Here is a 20,577-nt window from a genome sequence, read left to right on the forward strand (position 1 = left end):
CACAGCTAAACGGTGCATTCGAGTTAGAAATAAAATTTGATTTGAATCTAAATTGATTTGGGGTATGTTTCCTGTAGCTTACAAGTATATGTTTCATCCTTTTGCAGTGTGTATCATATTTCCTTTATCCTTGCTCTTCACTTAGCAATCAAGTTTCTTCCTTCTCCCTCCTCTCACTCCTTAACCACTCCCGTCCCCCACGCACACACACATACATGGACACATGCACACACACATATACACACACACACACACACACACACACACACAAACACACACACACACACACACACACACACACGCACGCGCGCGCACGCATATTTAAAGTGAGTGCGTTCCAGATACGTACGGCTGGTGCTGGAGGGCCCGTGACACCAAAGGAGCCGTAAAAAACTTCGAAGAGGTTAGGAAAGTTGAGCTTCAAGTACGTGAACATATCTTTCTCCGTTAGGTTGTAGATGCGGCTCCAGCCACCAGTGCTGCCCCATCGGTCGACTATCAGGCTGCTCTGAAACACAGAAACCGAGTTCAGAAAGGCTATTCTTTCGTACGGGAAACAAGTATTGTTAAGATATGCGATGAGAATTACGAAAAGTAGTTTCTGGCTTAAAAAGAACCTCAAGTGGTTCAACAATTTTGCAGACATCGAAATATGTAATAACACGTATTCCAGTAGCAATATAAAGAAGCGCTTCACAAATTTGCAACATTAGAAAGGATATGTGTGACTAAACTGAACTTTATATAACACGTCGGCTATATTACAGTAAAACAAAATTATACGATTCCAGAACTGCACATAAAATCTGATATCCAGAATTCAGTATGGTATATACTCCACCTGCTGCAGCTGGAAACTCTTAAACGCCGTGTGCCAAGCAGACTGGCTGCGCGGTTTGAGGCGTCATGTAACCAACTGCGCGGCCCCTCCTGCCGAAGGTTCAAGTCCTCCCTCGGGCATGGGTTGTTCTCAGCACAAGTTAGTTTAAGCACTGTGTAAGTCTAGGGACCGATGACCTAAGCAGTTTGGTCCCGTAGGAATTCACACATTTGAACATTTTAAACGCCGTGGCGCAGAGTCAAAGAGGATCTGGATACTTTCCTGCAAGATATCCCTCCATGTAGTTCTTACGCCATTTACAAAGCATCAACAATAGTTGCTGCAGAACTGTGACGAACAAGTTGCCTTCCATTCAGATATGCTCGGCGAGTGACATAGCAGTAGGACTTGAAGACATGGAAGCAGATGTAGCCGTCCATTTCTCTGCTGGGCAGTTGTTCGCAGTAGTGGTAATACCTCCGTCTCCAGAATCTACTGAAGTAGCCAGAGCCGTGAGACTGCTCTCAGTTCTTAGAGGTCGAAGTAACATGTTGCGTTCGGTGCGACTGCAAACCATGACAAATGAAGCTGTCTACACTCGACAAAGCAATCACCACGGTCACCACGTTAATACCTAATTCACTGTTCACTTTGTTGTGGTCTTCAGTACGAAGGCTTGAACGATTCAGCTCTCAACTCTAATCTGTCATGCAGAACTACTGCAACCTACGTGCAATTAATATTCAAACCTTAACCTCTCTCTACAAATTTTATTCTCACCCCAATTTTCCTCCATTACCAAACTGACGATGCCTTGATGCATCAGGACGTTTTCTATCAACTAATCTTTTATTTTAGTCAAGTTGTGCCATAAATTTCTTTTTCTCTCAATTACATTGTTATCTCCTCATTGGTTATGAAATCTAAACGTATAATATTTATGTGCGGTGTCTGTTCTTTCGGACATGCCAGAAAGAAGAGACACCACTAGAAATCCGCCTCTGTGATACATATTACGTAAATGGGAGGTGGAGGAGGGAGAAAGGAAAGGACAAGAACTACTGAGATCAGCTGTATAGGGACTTTACGGTGAAACAGCGACATCATGTGAAAATGTATGCCGGACCGGGACCTTCTGCTTACTAAGCAGTTACGCTAGCCGCTGCACCACCCGGACACAGTGTTTGTCGCAAATGCGCGGACTGTCCCAGCACACTCCCTGGTCGACTCATATTCCCACCTAGCGCCACCTGTCGACAGTCCCCCTTTATGTCCTCCACGCTCGCTAATTTTAGATTCCCACTGGAGGTCGAACGTAAAAATCCATCCGTAATGAAGACGGTGGATTGGTGGCCTCCTCCACCTTCAGTCTACATATGTTTCACAGCTGCGGATTCCGCGTGGTGTTTGGAAATGTCCAAAACAACAGACACCACGCATTCATATCACTGAGTCGCCTCGATGGGCAATAAATCCACAATCTTCAATGTGGATGCACATTTACGTTCGACCTCCAGTGGGAATCTAAATAAGAGATCATGGGAGACATGGACAGACAGGTGGCGCTGAGTGGGAAGATAGTCCGCACATTTATGGTAAAAACTGTCCCCGGGTGGTGCAGTGGTCAATGCAACTAGGCCTACTTAGCAAGCAGGAAATCGTGGGCTCGGGACAGCCTGCCACACCTTTCACTTGTCGCGGCTGACTCTGCATGAAATCCTGATGCAACTGACGTCAATTTTTCTTTACTTTTTCTTTCTTTCTGTTCCCTCCACTTTCGGTTTTCTTAATAAACGTGTAATCTTCGGCATTTAAGAAGCTTCTATTCTCTTCTTGTCTGAACGGTTCATCGTCCACATTTCGCTTCCGTACAAGGCTAGAAGCCAGATAGTTACTTTGAGAAAAGACTTGCTAACACGTAAATTTATATTCGATGTTAAAAAATTTCTCATTTCCAGAAATACTTTTCTTGCTATTGCGAGCCTGGACTTTATATTCTGTCTAGTTTAGCCATCATCAAATATTTTACTATCCCAAGACCAAAACTCATCTACTACTATAGTGTCTAACCTAATTCCCTCAGCATCTCCTGGTTGAATTCGACTTCATTCCATTACCGTTGGCCTGCCGCTGTGGCGGAGCGGTTCTAGGCGCTTCAGTCTGGAATCGCGCGACCGCTACGGACGCAGGTTCGAATCCTGCCTCGGGCATAGATGTGTGTGATGTCCTTAGGTTAGTTAGGTTTAAGTAGTTCTAAGTTCTAGGGGACTGATGACCTCAGATGTTAAGTCGCATAGTGCTCAGAGCCATTTGAACCATTACCGTTATTTTGCTTTTGTTGGTGATCATTTCATAACGTTTCCTCGAGATTCATTCCGGATATCTGCTCTTCAAAATCCTTAGCCTCTTCTACAGAGTGGGAATGTCATCAACATATCGTAAAACTTTAACGCCCTTTCCAAATTCATCCTTCGTTTCCTTTACAGCTTGCTCAGTGACCATGCTGAATAAAATCGTGGATAGACTACAACCTAGGTTATCTAACATGTGTATGGCCCTAACCGTAGGGTCTAGATGTGGAACTCTCCCGAAAACGTCATATTTTGTCCCTCAGTACGACAGCAATTGCGTACAGCTGTCCATTGCAACAGGCGTTGGACACTGTGGATCGACGAAACGGCATATGTGTGAACTAAACGACTTCCAGTTAATGGGGTAGACATGCCAAAGCAAATGGGTCCTCACCGCTTGCAGTGCCCAGCAACGCGTGGATGAAGCTATACAGGGTGATCACAAATAGTTCGAAAAGAGGGTGTTGCAGAATAGGTCGTGCTGAGAAATATCATATTCGATATGTTGGATCGTTTCGGAGTTAATTAGCATTATCATTCTCTTGTTCGGTTTCAGGAAATAAAACTGAGAACACCTTTGGCGACACCGTCTCGGCGGGCCACTTGAATTCGCGCGCGGAACAGCCTGACTGGCAAACTTCAATGCTAATTAACTCGGAAAAAGAGCCAACGTACCGACTTTTTTTCTTAAGAACTATTTCCCTGCACAACATATCCTGCAACGTCCTTACAGGCTTTTCAGACTGTTCCTGACGAAACTGTACATTCTAGTACGTCCACGCGAAGAAGAAGGCTGTCGCCACAAGATGAGGTCGCATTGTACAGGGAAATTATAATCAATCATTACTTGAGATGACCCCCAAGACAGACGGGTGATCGTAGGACAACGAAATTTTGTGGGAACATTTGTAAGGAGATGCAGAAGAGAAATAACGAACAAACAACTGAGGGAGTAACATCTGATCATTGCGTACCATGTTTACATTCCAGGTTACAAACGTTGCTCAATGAGACGACCATCTAAATCCACGACTGCCCGGAACGGCGCTAGAGGTTGCTCTACTGCTGCCCGAAACAACGGTGGGCGCAGCTCGTACGCTGCTTGAAGATCGAAGTTGCATGCATCATTCTCAAGCGTGGCAACAGTAACTTCTTCAACAGGTTGTGGCGCAGTTGGCTGCCAGCCTTTCCCAGGAACGATTCCCAAATCGCCTGTTAATTCGAACTTCCGAATTATGTTCTTCAACTCATATTCCGAAAGAGGACTTCTCCTGTTCCTTTAATGCGTCCATACTCGCGAAGAGCAAACATCACTGTTGGTGTTGTTTTAATAAAACAGTTTTACGACTGAAGCCCTCCTCGTCGTTTCCAGAACCGTGTTGACTGTCTGCAGCTGTGAAGCGCACTGGTGCTTGTGTTTCAGCCCTGCGACACCGTACCAGTACCGGCGCCTAAGGCAAGTCGTAACATCAGCACTACTAACGACGAAAATCTTGCAGCGCACGGTCCTATATAGTTGGGTGCCCATACCATAAATAGTTTTCCTATACACCGGCTCAGGTAGTGAAAGTTTAATTAAAAGCACCCTGTACACTGCAGCGCTCTCTCATGCCCTGTACGAGCTGGAACGTCATGGTTGTGGGAGTCATATTTCCTAGAGACAGAGCATATTCTCCTGTTCGATCTCATACACTATGAAGCTTTGCTCCTTACGTCGAAGACGTATAATGGCAAGTTATTTGACGTTCTAACTTCGTAAGCCGGCTCTTCACTGGATGAGTTTATAGTAAATCTGACGTATTCGACCACACGACAGAGCACGCTGGTCGTTTTATGTCAAAGTTTCAGTGCTAATCACTTACTGGTGGTACGTTGCTTCCCCTTCTTCGAGTATGAATTCGTTTCAGCCTTTCTGTACAGCTATTACAATTTTTCGCATTTCCGTTAGTGCATGAACTGTATAGTGAGATGTTCCCTATGTGAATACACCATAAGAAATAGAAAGATTATGATTAACAGATATACCACACTTTCGAATCAAGATTTACAAGCTGGTAAATGATAAGAATCATTGTTTCCTCAGAGGTTTTGGAACTTTGCCCCTTCCCCCCACTCTCTTTTCGAAGAGTGTCTTTTGTGCTATTTTTTTTAACAATACATGATTGTAGAGCTCTGGCTGTTCGGCATACAGAATGTTGATAGTGTACAGCAGCTATCAGACACAATTTCATTTTGGTTTAGTTAATCGAAAACAGCGCCGTCACCAGTTTCGAATGTATATATTCAACGTCAGATGGCTTATATGCTTTTATCAAAATACATGAATGTTGGCTTGCAAGTGAGCTGCCATATAAGGACCCCTGGATCATTTATTTTATCGTCTATCTAGAAAGAATAACACATTGTTCTTATGTTTCCACATACCGTCACAGTGGCTTTCATTACTATTATATTATGTAGAAGCAGCACGTTTTTTTACTCATATCAGATAAAAACAAATACAGAGAATTCTTTAGTCAGTTTGTGAAACGTTCTTCCTCAATTCATTGTCGCCATCGGCCTTAGGAAATGAAGCCGTTATGAGAATCCGCATCAGTGTGAAATACCGTACATTGGCCAGACGCATCACAAAGTGAAACACCGATGATATCATCTGGGCCAACAAGATAAATTTACAGTAGCAGAGCACTGCCTTTGCACAAGACATACCGTGCTCTTCTACTACAAGACCAAAATGGCATCCCTACGTCCGGCAAAAAAAGAAAGAGCCTGCTTGCATTACTAAGGAACTACTTGTCGTTGCAGTGCTTTACTGCTTTATGGCTTTAAATTGTGTCCTTAGTCTGCAACAAGTTTAACCAGTAGTCGATGAGTTACTTGTCAGTGTGTGACTAATTTAACTACATGTGTGTTCTCTTTCTACAGCAGAAAATAAGAACGTCGGATCGTATGACATTTCCTGACCACACTTGTCAATTACTTTCGATCACACATTTCATAGCGGAGAGTCGTATACAGGGTGTTACAAAAAGGTACGGCCAAACTTTCAGGAAACATTCCTCACACACAAATAAAGAAAAGATGTTATGTGGACATGTGTCCGGAAACGCTTAATTTCCATGTTAGAGCTCATTTTAGTTTCGTCAGTATGTACTGTACTTCCTCGATTCACCGCCAGTTGGCCCAATTGAAGGAAGGTAATGTTGACTTCGGTGCTTGTGTTGACATGCGACTCATTGCTCTACAGTACTAGCATGAAGCACATCAGTACGTAGCATCAACAGGTTAGTGTTCATCACGAACGTGGTTTTGCAGTCAGTGCAATGTTTACAAATGCGGAGTTGGCAGATGCCCATTTGATGTATGGATTAGCACGGGGCAATAGCCGTAGCGCGGTACGTTTGTATCGAGACAGATTTCCAGAACGAAGGTGTCCTGACTGGAAGACGTTCGAAGCAATTGATCGGCGTCTTAGGGAGCACGGAACATTCCAGCCTATGACTCGCGACTGGGGAAGACCTAGAACGACGAGGACCCCTGCAATGGACGCGGCAATTCTTCGTGCACTTGACGATAACACTAGTGTCAGCGTCAGAGAAGTTGCTACTGTACAAGGTAACGTTGACCACGTCACTGTATGGAGAGTGCTACGGAAGAACCAGTTGTTTCCGTACCATGTACAGCGTGTGCAGGCACTATCAGCAGCTGATTGGCCTCCACTGGTACACTTCTGCGAATGGTTCATCCAACAATGTGTCAATCCTCATTTCAGTGCAAATGTTCTCTTTTCGGATGAGGCTTCATTCCAACGTGATCAAATTGTACATTTTCACAATCAACATGTGTGGGCTGACGAGAATCCGCACGCAGTTGCGCAATCACGTCGTCAACACAGATTTTCTGTGAACGTTTGGGCAGGCATTGTTGGTGATGTCTTGATTGGGCCCCATGTTCTTCCACCTACGCTCAGTGGAGGACGTTTTCATGATTTCATACGGGATACTCTACCTGTGCTGCTAGAACATGTGCCTTTACAAGTACGACACAACATGTGGTTCATGCACGATGGAGCTCTTGCGCATTTCAGTCGAAGTATTCGTACGCTTCTCAACAACAGATTCGGTGACCGATGGATTGGTAGAGGCCGACCAATTCCATGGCCTCCACGCTCTCCTGACCTCAACCCGCTTGACTTTCGTTTATGGGGTCATTTGAAAGCTCTTGTCTACGCAATCCCGGTACCAAATGTAGAGACTCTTCGTGCTCGTATTGTAGACGGCTGTGATACAATACGCCATTCTCCAGGGCTGCATCAGAGATTCCATGCGACGGAGGGTGGATGCATGTATCCTCGTTAACGGAGGACATTTTGAACATTTCCTGTAACAAAGTGTTTGAAGTCACGCTGGTACGTTCTGTTGCTGTGTGTTTCCATTCCATGATTAATGTGATTTCAAGAGAAGTAATAAAATGAGCTCTAACATGGAAAGTAAGCGTTTGCGGACATATGTCCACATAACATATTTTCTTTCTTTGTGTGTGAGGAATGTTTCCTGAAAGTTTGACCGTACCTTTTTGTAACAAAAAAAAAAAAAAAAAATGGCTCTGAGCACTATGGGACTTAATATCTGAGGTCATCAGTCCCCTATAACTTAGAACTACTTAAACCTAACAAACTTAAGGACATCATATACACATCCATGTCCAACGCAGGATTCGAACCTGCGACCATAGCGGTCGCGCGGTTCCGGACTGAAGCGCCTAGAACCGCTTTTTGTAACACCCTGTATATAAAACGTGAAACATGCTTCCAATCTTTTGTTGAGTATTGTGCCGTGACTTAGCTGCCCGCTTCACATTTGAAGTCCAACCTGGTGTGTTGTCATCGCGGCTAAGAGCGCGCTAAGCTCGAAACTAGTTGATAGGGGAACCGCACGAACTTCCCCTCATTGATTTAGTTCCTATTGCAAAAGGGTGTAGGGTACAACTAGGACATCAACATGTGTAAGTAGAGATAAAACCGAGTTTGAAAATTACAGGCGTGCTTATGCTCTTTGCCGTGTACGGCCACAAGGGTTCACGGAATCCGCAGCCGAACGGACAGATCCGCCTCGCGCGTCGAGCGAGCAGGTTGTCCTTACTTCCGCCTGTCGAACTTGAGTATACTGAGTTTTGTGTGTGCGTCGCCCGATGTCGCATAATTCTAGCCTAACTCCGTTGTTCGTTTGTTCCCTGGAGGCAGCGTTTGCTGCCCACACCAAGATGTCTGTCGAGTTTCCCAAGAGTACTCTTCGTCGGGGTAACGTTCGTTTCAGTTTTGACGAGAGTACGCGTCATGTTCAACCGGGCTCGCTAGAAATTCACGATCGATTGGTTGATACGATTCGAGATACACATGATCAGGTAGATACTGCTTATTTTTATGCAAGCTGACCGGCTTCTATCGCGGGTTGTTTCTCAGGTGATATTTACACATGGTAATGGTTCAAATGGCTCTGAGCACTATGGGACTCAACTGCTGAGGTCATTAGTCCCCTAGAACTTAGAACTAGTTAAACCTAACCAACCTAAGGACATCACAAACATCCATGCCCAAGGCAGGATTCGAACCTGCGACCGTAGCGGTCTTGCGGTTCCAGACTGCAGCGCCTTTAACCGCACGGCCACTTCGGCCGGCCACATGGTAATGGTTCTGTTAGTCCCGTCCTTCCTGTAAATGCTGCGACCGAGTATATCCCGGTTAGAGTTTACAATCTTCCTCCCGAAGTGAACGGTTCATTTCCTCCTTATGGATTCGTTCGGCATATTCGGCGGGAACGATGGCCTACTCAACATCGCTTGCAATCTTACAGTGGTATCTGAACAGTAGAAACATGTGTTCAAAAAAACCTTCCTTTACATCTGAATGTTTGTGGTTATGTGCACAGGGCTAGAAGGAACCTACTTCCTTTGTAATGAAAGTGGCCCTCTCAGAACCAATTGTCTTCGTCGTGTTACGGTTTTAAAATCGTCCTATGAAAAACGTCGTTCTTCGACATTAGCTGAGTTAGTCTCTTCGCAAACTGGTGTCAGTACTTCTGCAGCTGTGGAGGACGTTCGGAGACGTTGCCCCCAACTCCTCGCGACTTTCGACGCGGCGCGGCCCCTGCTGCCGTTAGTGCGCCGTCACGGGTAGCAGAATTTAAACGCCGGCCGCCTCACAATGGTGAAGATTTCGAAGTCACCCCTCCCCAATCTCGCCTCACGAGAAGATGGTGGTGGAGGGTGCTTCTTCCAGAGGTGATGCTCTAAACACTGACGTTAATTGCGATTCTTGTTTCGCCAGGGATGGCGAGGCTAGTTCTGCTGATGTTGAAATGAATGTTGGGTCTACGTCGTTTCCTCCATGGGTAGGGACGTCTGTTCCGATGATTTGACGGAGAAATCGTGTGCTGAGCTGCCTTAACAGTGTTCTAGTCCAATCTCATCCCTTCTTCCGTCTGATACGTTGGAGCAACCGGTTACTGCGGGTTCTCTTCCGGGTAGTCAGATGAAACAGACAGCTTCAGACGCTGCATCGTCTGTCTCTTCTTTATCTCGTGATGAGATTTATCGCTCCTGGTTGTGTTCCTCGCCTTCCGTTCCACGTCAAGAAGTTATGTTGTCACGTAGTGGTGCGAAACAGCGTTTTCAGCCTGAGCGTGCAGCGTCATGTGGAAAGAAGAAAACAAAATATGAAACCTGCATCTTCCGATGGAGAGAACTCAAATCCTGTACTTGCGCTCCGCCGTCTGCCGGTGTTGTGGCGAGCGGGACGTGATGCGTAAGTTCTTTTCTAGTTCCACTTTCGTGCCCTACATTTCTTAACTAATGTTAATAGGGTAACCTCCCCTTACGACGGTTTATTCTCAAGCTAATGTTGTGCGTTTGCAAGAAGTGTTATTTTATGTGTTTTGTCTCCCTCGGTATTCTATGTTTTTTTAATGATGCACCGTAAAGTTCAGTTGACAAGACCGTGCTATATAGGGACGGTATTCCGTTTATGGACTTTGAAATGCTGGACTATAGTCGGGGTGCGGGGTGTCACTTTTAAGATCTCGCCTTAACTTTTCTTTATGTCCCATCTGCTTCCGGTCGTACACATGGGCGCTAGGTCTTTTATAAGGAAGATGCCATTTATTTACTTCATCAAATCGCGAAAGATTTTCATGGTGATATGGATGGATTTCAACTGTGTTTTACGTCCTGTGGATCAGACTCCCAGTTATAATTATTGTCATGAACTCAATGATATAGTGGCGTCGTTGAGTCTAGAGGATGCTTGGTCCTAAGATATCCCACATTAGTACTTTTTACGAGTTTTACAGCTACTTCCACTATTCGACTGGGCCGTATCCATTTTTCAGTTTCCTTGTGGAGCCAATTTTTGTCAATTGATACAATGATTGCCAGCTTTACCGACCACTCTGCTGTTTCAATTAGTTTTAACCTCGTCCCGCAGCGGGTACATCTTCCTCGCTCTGTTTAGAAGCTGAATATTTTAATCTGCCGGACCGCTCTCTGGCTTACATCATCACTGCCGTGTGGGGACGAGCAAGCCGTTCCCAAGTGCGTTATCCCTCAGATACTGAATCATGGATTGCCAAACCTCGGCTTTTCACTGAACTCTTGCGATTCATTGCTGCTAAAGCGGCAGAAATGAGGACGACTCGGTAATTTTATTACGCTGTCCTTCGTGATCTTTTGATAATGCTCGAGACGCCCCACTTGGAGTTATGGAAGTTCACCACGTGGAGGCAAAACTCCTGTAACTAAAAGACTAAAATTAGATGGTATTCGTTTGCGTTCCCAGCCACGTTAGATTCTCCAGGATGAGCTGGCTTCTCTGTATCGTCTAATGCGGCTTCGAGCGCGATCTCAGGGGACGTGTCTCACTACCATTATTCGTTATGCAGATGGACGTGAGTGATCATGATAGCCTGATACAATGCGTAAACTACTCAGTTCTTATTCCAAAAGAAATGCACACTATTTTTTTTAAATCCATCTTTTATTCCACATGTTTGAAAGTTTTACAGTGTGTACATACATCCTTTAGGAACAATATTTCCATTTCTCCACATAATTTCCATCCCTCACAACTGCCTTACGCCATCTTGGAACCAGCGCCTGTGTACCCGCACGGTAAAAATCTGGACCAACCTGCTGGAGCCACTGTTTGGCAGCGTGCACAAGGGAGTCATCATCTTCAGACTTTGTTCCACGAAGAGAGTCTTTAAGCTTCCCAAAGACATAATAGTTACATTCATCTCCACCATTCTCGTACTGTTCCAAACGTTCGCTGTATACAGTTTTTCTTGTTTCTTCGTGAGCCACTGTCAACATCCTGGGAACCCACCTGGCACAAACCTTTCTTAACGCCGACACTTTCAGTACTCTGCAAACATTTCCTTCCTCTATCCCAACGTAGCGTGACAACTCGTTCACTGTGATGCGTCTGTCAGCAGTCACCAGTTTCTTAACTCTCTGCACATTGTCTGGAGAATGTGCAGTACGAGGCCTGCCGCTGCGAGGACAACCCTCAATATTGCCGTGCCCGCTTTCATCACGTAACCTGCTTGCCCACCGACTAACTGTACTGCGATCGACAGCAGCATCTCCATACACCTTTTTCAACCACGGTCTTGTTGTCACAGGACAGGAATTCTACGACAGCACGTTGCTTCTGACGAACGTCAAGTGTAGCAGCCATCTTGAAGACATGCTGTGATGGCGCCACTCACTGGAAGAGGTTGAACTAAGTTTGAAAACAAGCGAGAAGGATGTATCTACACACTGTAATACTTTCACACATGCAGAATGAAAACTGTATTTTTACAAAAATAGTGTGCATTTCTTTTGGAGTGACCCTCGTAAAACTGTAGGGTGGACGGTAAATAGCCTCCTGTCGGTTTTGCTTGCTGACATTGTCACATGTTATCAGAGTAATTACCCTGGACGTTTTCTCTTGACTCTCGATGCTGAATGTCGTGATCTCATCTCGATTGCCTCCACAGTTCCTGTGGTGGAAGCTTTATTTTGATTGATTTTAAACATGCATTTCACCAAGTTAGTCACGATTTTCTGTGGCGAGTGTTGACTGCTCTTGGTTTTAATGGTGCTGCACTCTCCTATTTCTAGTATTCAGTCGTCTATTTACGTGAATCGTCGTCTTACTCCTTACTTATGAGACAGTGCCCTGTTCAGAGAGATGTCAAGATGACTTAGTCCAACCAGAGTGGTTGCTGAGGCCCTCAGCTTAAAAACAGGTTTCTCTGATCACAGTTCATTGTCCCTCGCCAGCAGCCTTTTTTCATCCCACAGTAGCATGACTCTTTGATTCAATATGGAGATAATAGATTGCAGAGAAAGGGGACACTATGTCTACGTATCTATGTACATTTCCTTAACTTCTATATTTGCTCTATCTTTTCCCTTATTCCCCACAAGCCTCAGTACACTGTTGAATGGGATACACATTGTAAGACGTTGTGGTCTCCTGACCTTCATTGCTTACATATTCCGCCCTCATAATCATATTCCGCACATCAAGACGCTTCATTCGAACCCAAACTCGATAAGATAAAGTCAATGTTGTATGAATTCATGTAAACGATATGCAAATAACTAATAAATTGCAGATGCGCACAGAGATTGAAATACTCGAGGCTGGCGTACACACACACATTCAAGTCATGACGGTCACAGGGGCTTTTAGTTCAGGAGATGCAAACCGCACTCTGGGGGGGCCGGTCCCTTCAGAGGACGACTCAGCCTATCTATGTCGGCCAGTGACCGCCCATAGAGCAGACAGCGCTTGCCTGAGTGAAAGGAAGAATGACCCCGTGTTCGGCTTAAAAGCAAATTCCGCTACATTGTCTGGGAGCAACCAGCCTACTCATTCTTTACAAATATAGCACGCAGTTTCAGAGATTTTCACAGGGAGACAGCAAACGCCAAACGCCGATGCTACAAATTTCTGGATTGGTCGCTTAAACGAAACGTCATTCTCCCGTTTTAGAAGAGCAATGCTGATTGGCAGACAATATTTCTGACGCCTTGAGCTGAAGAAGTAATGGATGAGACCAAAAGATATACCCCTTCATGTCTGGCATGGAGAGGGGCCGTTCCGTTGTCGCTCTTGGAGCGAGAACACGTAACGAGAGCATGTGTGCTCGTACGTGTACTCAAAGAGTGAGGAACAAGTCTCTCCTCAGTACTTCACTGGGAGAGCACCTCTATCGAGAGCAAATCAGAGTGCGACTCTATATTGAGTCCTTGCGATTAAGCATTGTTCACTGTGTTGACAGCCACACTTATTGTGCGGTGTGAACGGACAGAGTTATAGTTAAACGCCTGCGAGCGAATTTTTGAGTGGCATTGCAGTGGACTGGTTATCTGACCGGTGTACCACGCCAATAGTTAGACTAGGGGCGAATAGGAGTCCTTGACTTTATCAAGGCATAGGGAGAGTTTGATTGGCGAAGGTCAATCCAGATAGAACGAGAGTTATCTTATTTGTCAGCTGCGAGCAGCACAGACAGCAGTCATCGCACCTTACGGTATTGTGCGCTACAGCTCTTGCGAGCCCCATATTTCCTCCACAACAGTACACTTCACTGCATTTCACACATGACAGACTCGACCATACCTAGCAACATTCTAACGGATAATTATTCAAGTTGAGTAGGTGCAGCTCTCAGCCATTCTGCCAAGCCAATAACAATCTTAAACTTTGTATAGAAATTTCATTAGCGAATCCTATCCTTAAGAGGTAACTTCACATTCCGAAAAGAACCCAGAAATAACTTGTTCAGTTCATAACTAAAAGTGCCATTGTTATTTCTCGGAATTTTTGCAAAATAAATAATAATTTTCGTTAGTTTCATGTTTTTCTTACACTAACTAGCACAACTCCAGTACCCTAGTATCCCACTAGTGACGTAAGAAATTTTGTGAATTTTTGTGTCACTTCCTTACAGCGGACGACTCCAGAAGATATTTATTGCTGAAAGTTTTTCGGGCATTTCTCTTTAGAACGTTAGGAGCGTCTGTCTGACTTCTGTAGTAGTGTAGGGGTGGAAATCGCATCTTGCAGGAGCCACAGGGTAAAGGGTACATCTCAGATTAATCCGTTGCGCAGAATGACAGAATAGCACCCACACGCTCACAACATATCCTGCTGCAGGAGAAGGAAGCTCCATATATTTTACTCCTGTTTTTCTTCTGGTCGCTATAGCTTCAGCACTCGATGACTCCTGCCATCTGGGGCTCAGCATCTGTCTGCGGAGTACGCACTTGGCGTCCTCGGGACTGCTAAGAGCCGCCGCTCTGGGCATGCTTCAGCGATCACTGTGCGGCGCGGCGGTGAAACGTTGAGTATCAGAGTGAATGGGGATCTTGGCTTGACAGCCCAGATCGTGAGGATGTAATAAACCTCTATAAAAAAAAAGCCCTCAATCTCAAGGACAGCTGCGTGCTGATGAGATATATGCCTGTTGAGGTGGAACAGTCGTTAGTGGGCAACCTCTGGGAAACCTACCTCACCTCAATTGTATAAGGCTTATTGGGCATGTGGCGCTCTGTCTGAATGGATCCTTATTTCCCTAGCTGCTCATGGGGCCGAGATGGAACCCTCGAAACCTTCTTCTTCTCCTCCGAGCGGGAAGGTTTTACTGCATGGGAGTACTATCATCCATTCATCCAGAAGAATGAGGGAGCTAGTCCTCCTGATAATCAACTTCTTGTCAGTAACAAGGCTGGCTGCCCCGGTAGCTGAGTGGTCAGTGCAACGGAATGCCGTGCAAAGGGGCCCAGGTTCGATTCCCGGCTGTGTCGGAGATTTTCTCTGCTCTGGGACTGGGTGTTGTGTTGTCCTCGTCATTATCATCTCATCCCCATCGACACGCAAGTCGCCGAAATGGCCTCAACTCATAAGACTTGCACCAGGCGACCGGTCTATCCAATGGGAGGCCCTAGCCACAAGACATTTCATTTCAGTAACGGGGCTCAAGGAGCCATGAATCAGAACGTCTTTGTAGTGATCAAGAGGAAGGAGAGAGCATTTGATAAACAGTCCTCTTGTATATCCATAAGGGCTTAGAAGGGCTTGCTGGTAGCCTAAACTCAATTAAGCAGTTGCGAAATGGTTCCTTGCTGGTCAAGACTAACCGGGCAAAGGAGGTGCAAATACTTAAGAAGTCAGAAATTTGGGTCAGTATGACATCATTTTTGAGTTACGTAACTCCCTTAACTCCAGCAAAGGTTTGGTAACCTGCTGTGATATCATGGACATAGACGTTGCCAAAATCAAACAAGAATGGGTATCACAGGCGATAATACACTAAAGAGCCAAAGAAACTGGTACATCTGCCTAACATTGTGAAGGGCTCCTGTGAGCATGGAGAAGAGTCGCAAAACGATGTGGCATGGACTCGTGTAATGTCTGAGTTGTGCTGGAGGGAATTTCCACCATAAATCCTGTAGGGCTGTCAATAAATCTGTAAGAGCACGAGGGGGTGGAGGACTCTCCTGAACAGCATGTTGCAAGGCATCCCAGATATGCTCAATAATGTTCATGTCTAGTGGCTCTGGTGGCCAGAGAAAGCGTTTCAACTAAGAAGAGTGTTCCTGGAGTTACTCTGTAGCAGCTCTGGAAGTCTGGGGTGTCGCATTGTCCTGTTGTAGTTGCCCAATGCACAATGCATTTAAATGGATGCAGCTGATCAGACAGGATGCTTACGTACATGTCACCTGGCAGAGTCGTATCTAGACGTATCAGGGGTCCCAATCACTCCAACTGCACACGCCTCACACGATTACAGAGCCTCCACCAGCTTGAACAGTCCCTTGCTGACATGCAAGGTCCATGGATTCATGAGGTTGTCTCCATTTCCGTATACGTTCATCTGCTCAATACAATTTGAAATGAGAGTTGTCCAACGAGGCAGCATGTTTCCTGTCATCAACAGTCCAATGTCGGTGTTGATGGGCCAGGCGAGGTCCAAAGCTTTGCGCTGGTCAGTCATCAAGTGTACTCGAGTGGGCCTTCGGCTCCAAAGGCCCATATCGATGATGTTTCGTTGAATGATTCCCACGCTGACACTTGTTGATCGCCCAGCATTAAAATCTGCATCACATTGAACGATTCTCTACAGTAGTCGCTGGTACCGTTCTTGCAAGATAATTTTCCTGCCGCAGCGATGTCGCAGATTTGATGGTTTACCGGATTCCTGATATTCATTGCTCACGCTCTTCTTCCTCATATTATGTGGCTGCCCCTGCTTCTCTACAACAAGGGTCTCTATTCTATTTTCTCCTCAATAGCCTCGATCTTTTCAGTTAAGTCGGTTACTTTCTTACCGATTTCAGTAACTACGTCAGTTAATGCGTTGATCATTTTCAGAAGTATCTGGTAATATGTCCCTAGCTCCATGCACATACCTCCAAATTTATGCACGATAGCACGATAGACTGAATTTTCGCATGCATGTACAAGCGAATGTTTTGTTTATGTACACCCATTTTCTCAGGTTCAGAGCTGGACAAGCAAGCGAATTCGTCCATGGTGCAGCGTATACTGATGTTCTCACCTCTCTTACTGGGCTATATATATATATATATATATATATATATATATATATATATATATATATATATATATATATAGATTTCGTGTGTACCTACCATCATTCTATATATATATATATATTTCGTGTGTACCTACCATCATTGTATTTTCTTGTTTCATCAATAACGAGAAACACATACAGTGAATGATTACAGTAGTCAGCACATATCTTTAGAAACTCATTGAACGACTTCTCAGTTCCTACAAGTGCTTGGTAAATGTGTTTTAAATTCAGACTGTCTAGTGTGAAGGCTATAATGAGGTTTGCATTATCTGTAACCAACTGTTTTGAGACTCTGGAGTATGTTTGGCTTAGAGACAATACATCAGCGCAAATATGAGGATTGAAACAAAATTATTTTTGAATTTGGTATTGGTTTTTCACAGTAACATCGTAAAATATGAAGACAGTGTTAGGTTTTACTCTTTTAGGTTTGGGGATACCACTGCTGTCATTGAATGCTGTTTATGTAACGCCTTTGACATCGCGCTATATTTCCTGGATTAGGTGATACTTGAGCTGAAACAGTATTTTTTGAAAATACACTAAGATGCTCAACTCGGAACTCCACCTACATGTGATAGCAATGTCATGAGAACATTATTCTTACCACAATTGGATGGATCTGTGATAATTGTTCATATATTATCAGGAAGAAGTATTCCATTCTTGTTCTTCTTCAGTTGTTCTTTTACAGGATCAGTCACCTTCAAGAAAGCCCTTGTGATGATGATGTTTCATCCACCCTGCCATGATATTGACTACATCAGGTACCAACATGTAGTGGGGTTATATAGAAATACAGGTGGATATATGCTTTCAGCATATGTAAGTAGAGACACTAGGGAGAGAGGAGAAGTTATCATTCATGTTAAAATCTGTCATAGTGTGAAAAATCTGGAAACTAAAAAATTGTATGTAAAGCAACATACAGAAGCAAGTGCGTGTGAGCTTAAACTAAGTAATGGCACTTATATAACTGTAGCTGTGTATAGGTCACCATTGGGAAATTTTCAGCTATTTTTGAAAAACTTGGATTCTTTGTTGTGCTATCTGTCAGACAGAAGGAAGCAAATTATTGTGTGTGAGGATTTCAATGTAGATTTTCTGAGAGAGTCCGATACTAAGCTTGACCTTGAAGTATTAGATGGTTCCTTCAATTTGGCGTCAGTTATTGATTTTCCTACTTGGGTGGTACAGGAAAGCAGCACACTGATAGATAATGTGTTTATAGATCAAGACAAATTTAATCAAATAAAAACTTTCCCTGTTAAGAGTGGTCTGTCTGATCATGATGCACAGCTAGTTACAGTATATGACATAGCTCCATACATTAATGCATAACAGTTCTCCAAAATGATGCATTGAATTAATGATATAACGATTGAAAATTTTAGGGAAAGCTTGCAACAGTTAGACTGGGATGGCGTGTACAGGGAACCTGATGCTAATTTAAAATTTGACCTATATCATGATACATTGTGAGTATATTTGAAAACAGTTTCCCTAAGAAAACAGTGAAATATAATCGTAAGAAACCATGTAAAATACCATGGCTTACTAAGGGATAAAAATATCTTGGAAACAGAAAATGGAAATCTATCTTATAGCTAGCAGGGGTAATATCCTGAAACAGTGAAACATTGTAAAAACAACTGTGCTGTGTTAAGAAAAGTTATTAAAAAGTCCAGAAGTATGTGCTTCATGTCTGAGATTAGCATGTCTGATAATAAAATTAAAATAATTTGGAATATCGTTAAAAGGGTCACAGGGCAACTGAGAGCACAGGAAAACTGCATTTCTATCAGCGTAATGAGAAGTTTGTTAACAAGAAATCAGAAGTAGGAAACATTTTTAATAATCATTTTTAAGTGTTGCAGAGAAAATAGGATCCAGCTATTCATAAGAAAATGCAACACAATGTATGGAAGAGGCAATACCTACGCAATTTGATAAAATTGAAATTCAGCCTACCTCTCCTACTGAAATTAGGAAAATAATAAATTCACACAAAAGTAAAAGCTCACATGGAATTGATGCCATTTCCAACAGAGTACTTGTTCCCTACAAATAAGCAGGATTCTCAGCCACATATGTAGTAGCTTACTGATACAAAGCATTTTCCAGGTAGACTGAAATACGCCATTGTTGAACCATTGTATAGAAAAGGGGATAGCTCTGATGCTGACAACTTCTGCCCAATCTCATTTCTGACAGCTTTATCCAATATTTTTGAAAAAGTAATGTATTCAAGAGTAGCATCACATATTTGTAAAAATTATGTACTAACAAATGTCAATTTGGTTTTCAGAAAGACTTTTCAACATAAAATGCTATATATATTTAAATGATCAAATATTAAATGTTTTGACTATATACGACAGTAGTATGTGTTCCCGCAAGAACAGTTACCGTTGATGACCATGCATAATTAAATGGACACCCTAGCTGCAAACAGGAGTTGATATACTTCATTGAGGACATGTTGAAAATGTGTGCCCCAACCGGGACTCAAACCCGGTATCTCCTGCTTACATGGCAGACGTACTATCCATCTGAGCCACCGAGGGTACAAAGGATAGTGCGCCTGAAGGGACTTATCCATTGCACGCTCCCTGTGAGACCCACATTCCCGACATGTCCACACCACTACATTCATAGTGCTCCTAATAGATGTTTGCCCATCATACTCATTACTCGTGGCACATTAATCTACCAAGTCCCGTACGAGTTTGGGCAAAGTGTGTGCGTTCGCACAAGAAGGTCAATGGCCGGGAAGCCATATTTTAACTATATATGACGGTAGTATCTGTTCCCAAAAGAACAGTTACCGTTGATGACCATGCAGCTTTGTTAGAAATGAAATGATAATTAAATGGACACCCTGGCTGCAAACAGGCGTTGATATGCTTCATTGGGGACATGTTGAAAATGTGTGCCCCAACCGGGACTCGAACCCAGGATCTCCTGTTAACATGGCAGACGCTCTATCCATCTGAGCCACCGAGGGCACAGAGGATAGTGCGCCTGCAGGGACTTTTGAATAACCGAACATCACCCATTGGGATATTTTGGGATCTCTCAAAGTCTTCTGATTGTGTGCATGATGAAATTCTTCTAGATAAGGTTATGTATTGTGGTATGAGTGCGACAGTGCACAAACGACTTATTCATATTTAATTGGAGGAATGCAGAAGGCTGAAATTAACAGTACAGGTACTCTGTAAAAATGAGCAGAGGCCGGTAAGTGGGAAGTTATCAAGAATGGTGTCCCACAGGATTCAGTATTGGGTCTCTTATTGTTCTTAATATATATTAATGACTTGCCACTCTATATTCATGAAGATGCAAAGCTAGATCTTTTTGTTGATGATACACCTATAGTAATCACACCCAACAAACAATAATCAGCTGAGGAAGCTGTAAATAATGTGTTCCAGAAAATTATTAAGTGGTTCACTGCAAATTGACTCTCATTAAATTTTGAGAAAGCATAGTTTATGCAATTCTGAACAGTAAATGGCATAACACCATTAATAAATATTGCCTATGAACAGAAGTCTGTTGGTAAGGCTAAATACACAGAATTTCTGGGTGTGTGCATTGATGAGAAACTGCCATGGAAGAAACAAATTGATGATGTGTTGAAACGGTTATCTTCAGCTACTTATGCTATAAGGGTTATTGCAAATTTTGGCGATAAACGTATCAGTAAATTAGCTCACTATAACTATTTTCATTCACTGCTTTCATATGG

General features: G+C 43.7%; 1 protein-coding gene across 1 annotated transcript in view; it reads right to left on the reverse strand.

The window, feature by feature from the left end:
- Positions 1-20,577, reverse strand: part of LOC124595738 — a 191,766-nt gene that overhangs the window by 93,037 nt on the left and 78,152 nt on the right. Inside the window, exon 3 of the mRNA XM_047134614.1 lies at positions 350-508. Within this exon, the coding sequence (XP_046990570.1) occupies positions 350-508 (159 nt within the window). The remainder of the gene's footprint in view (positions 1-349; positions 509-20,577) is intronic.

Source organism: Schistocerca americana, chromosome 2 (genome assembly GCF_021461395.2).
Source record: "Schistocerca americana isolate TAMUIC-IGC-003095 chromosome 2, iqSchAmer2.1, whole genome shotgun sequence".
NCBI lineage: Eukaryota > Metazoa > Arthropoda > Insecta > Orthoptera > Acrididae > Schistocerca > Schistocerca americana.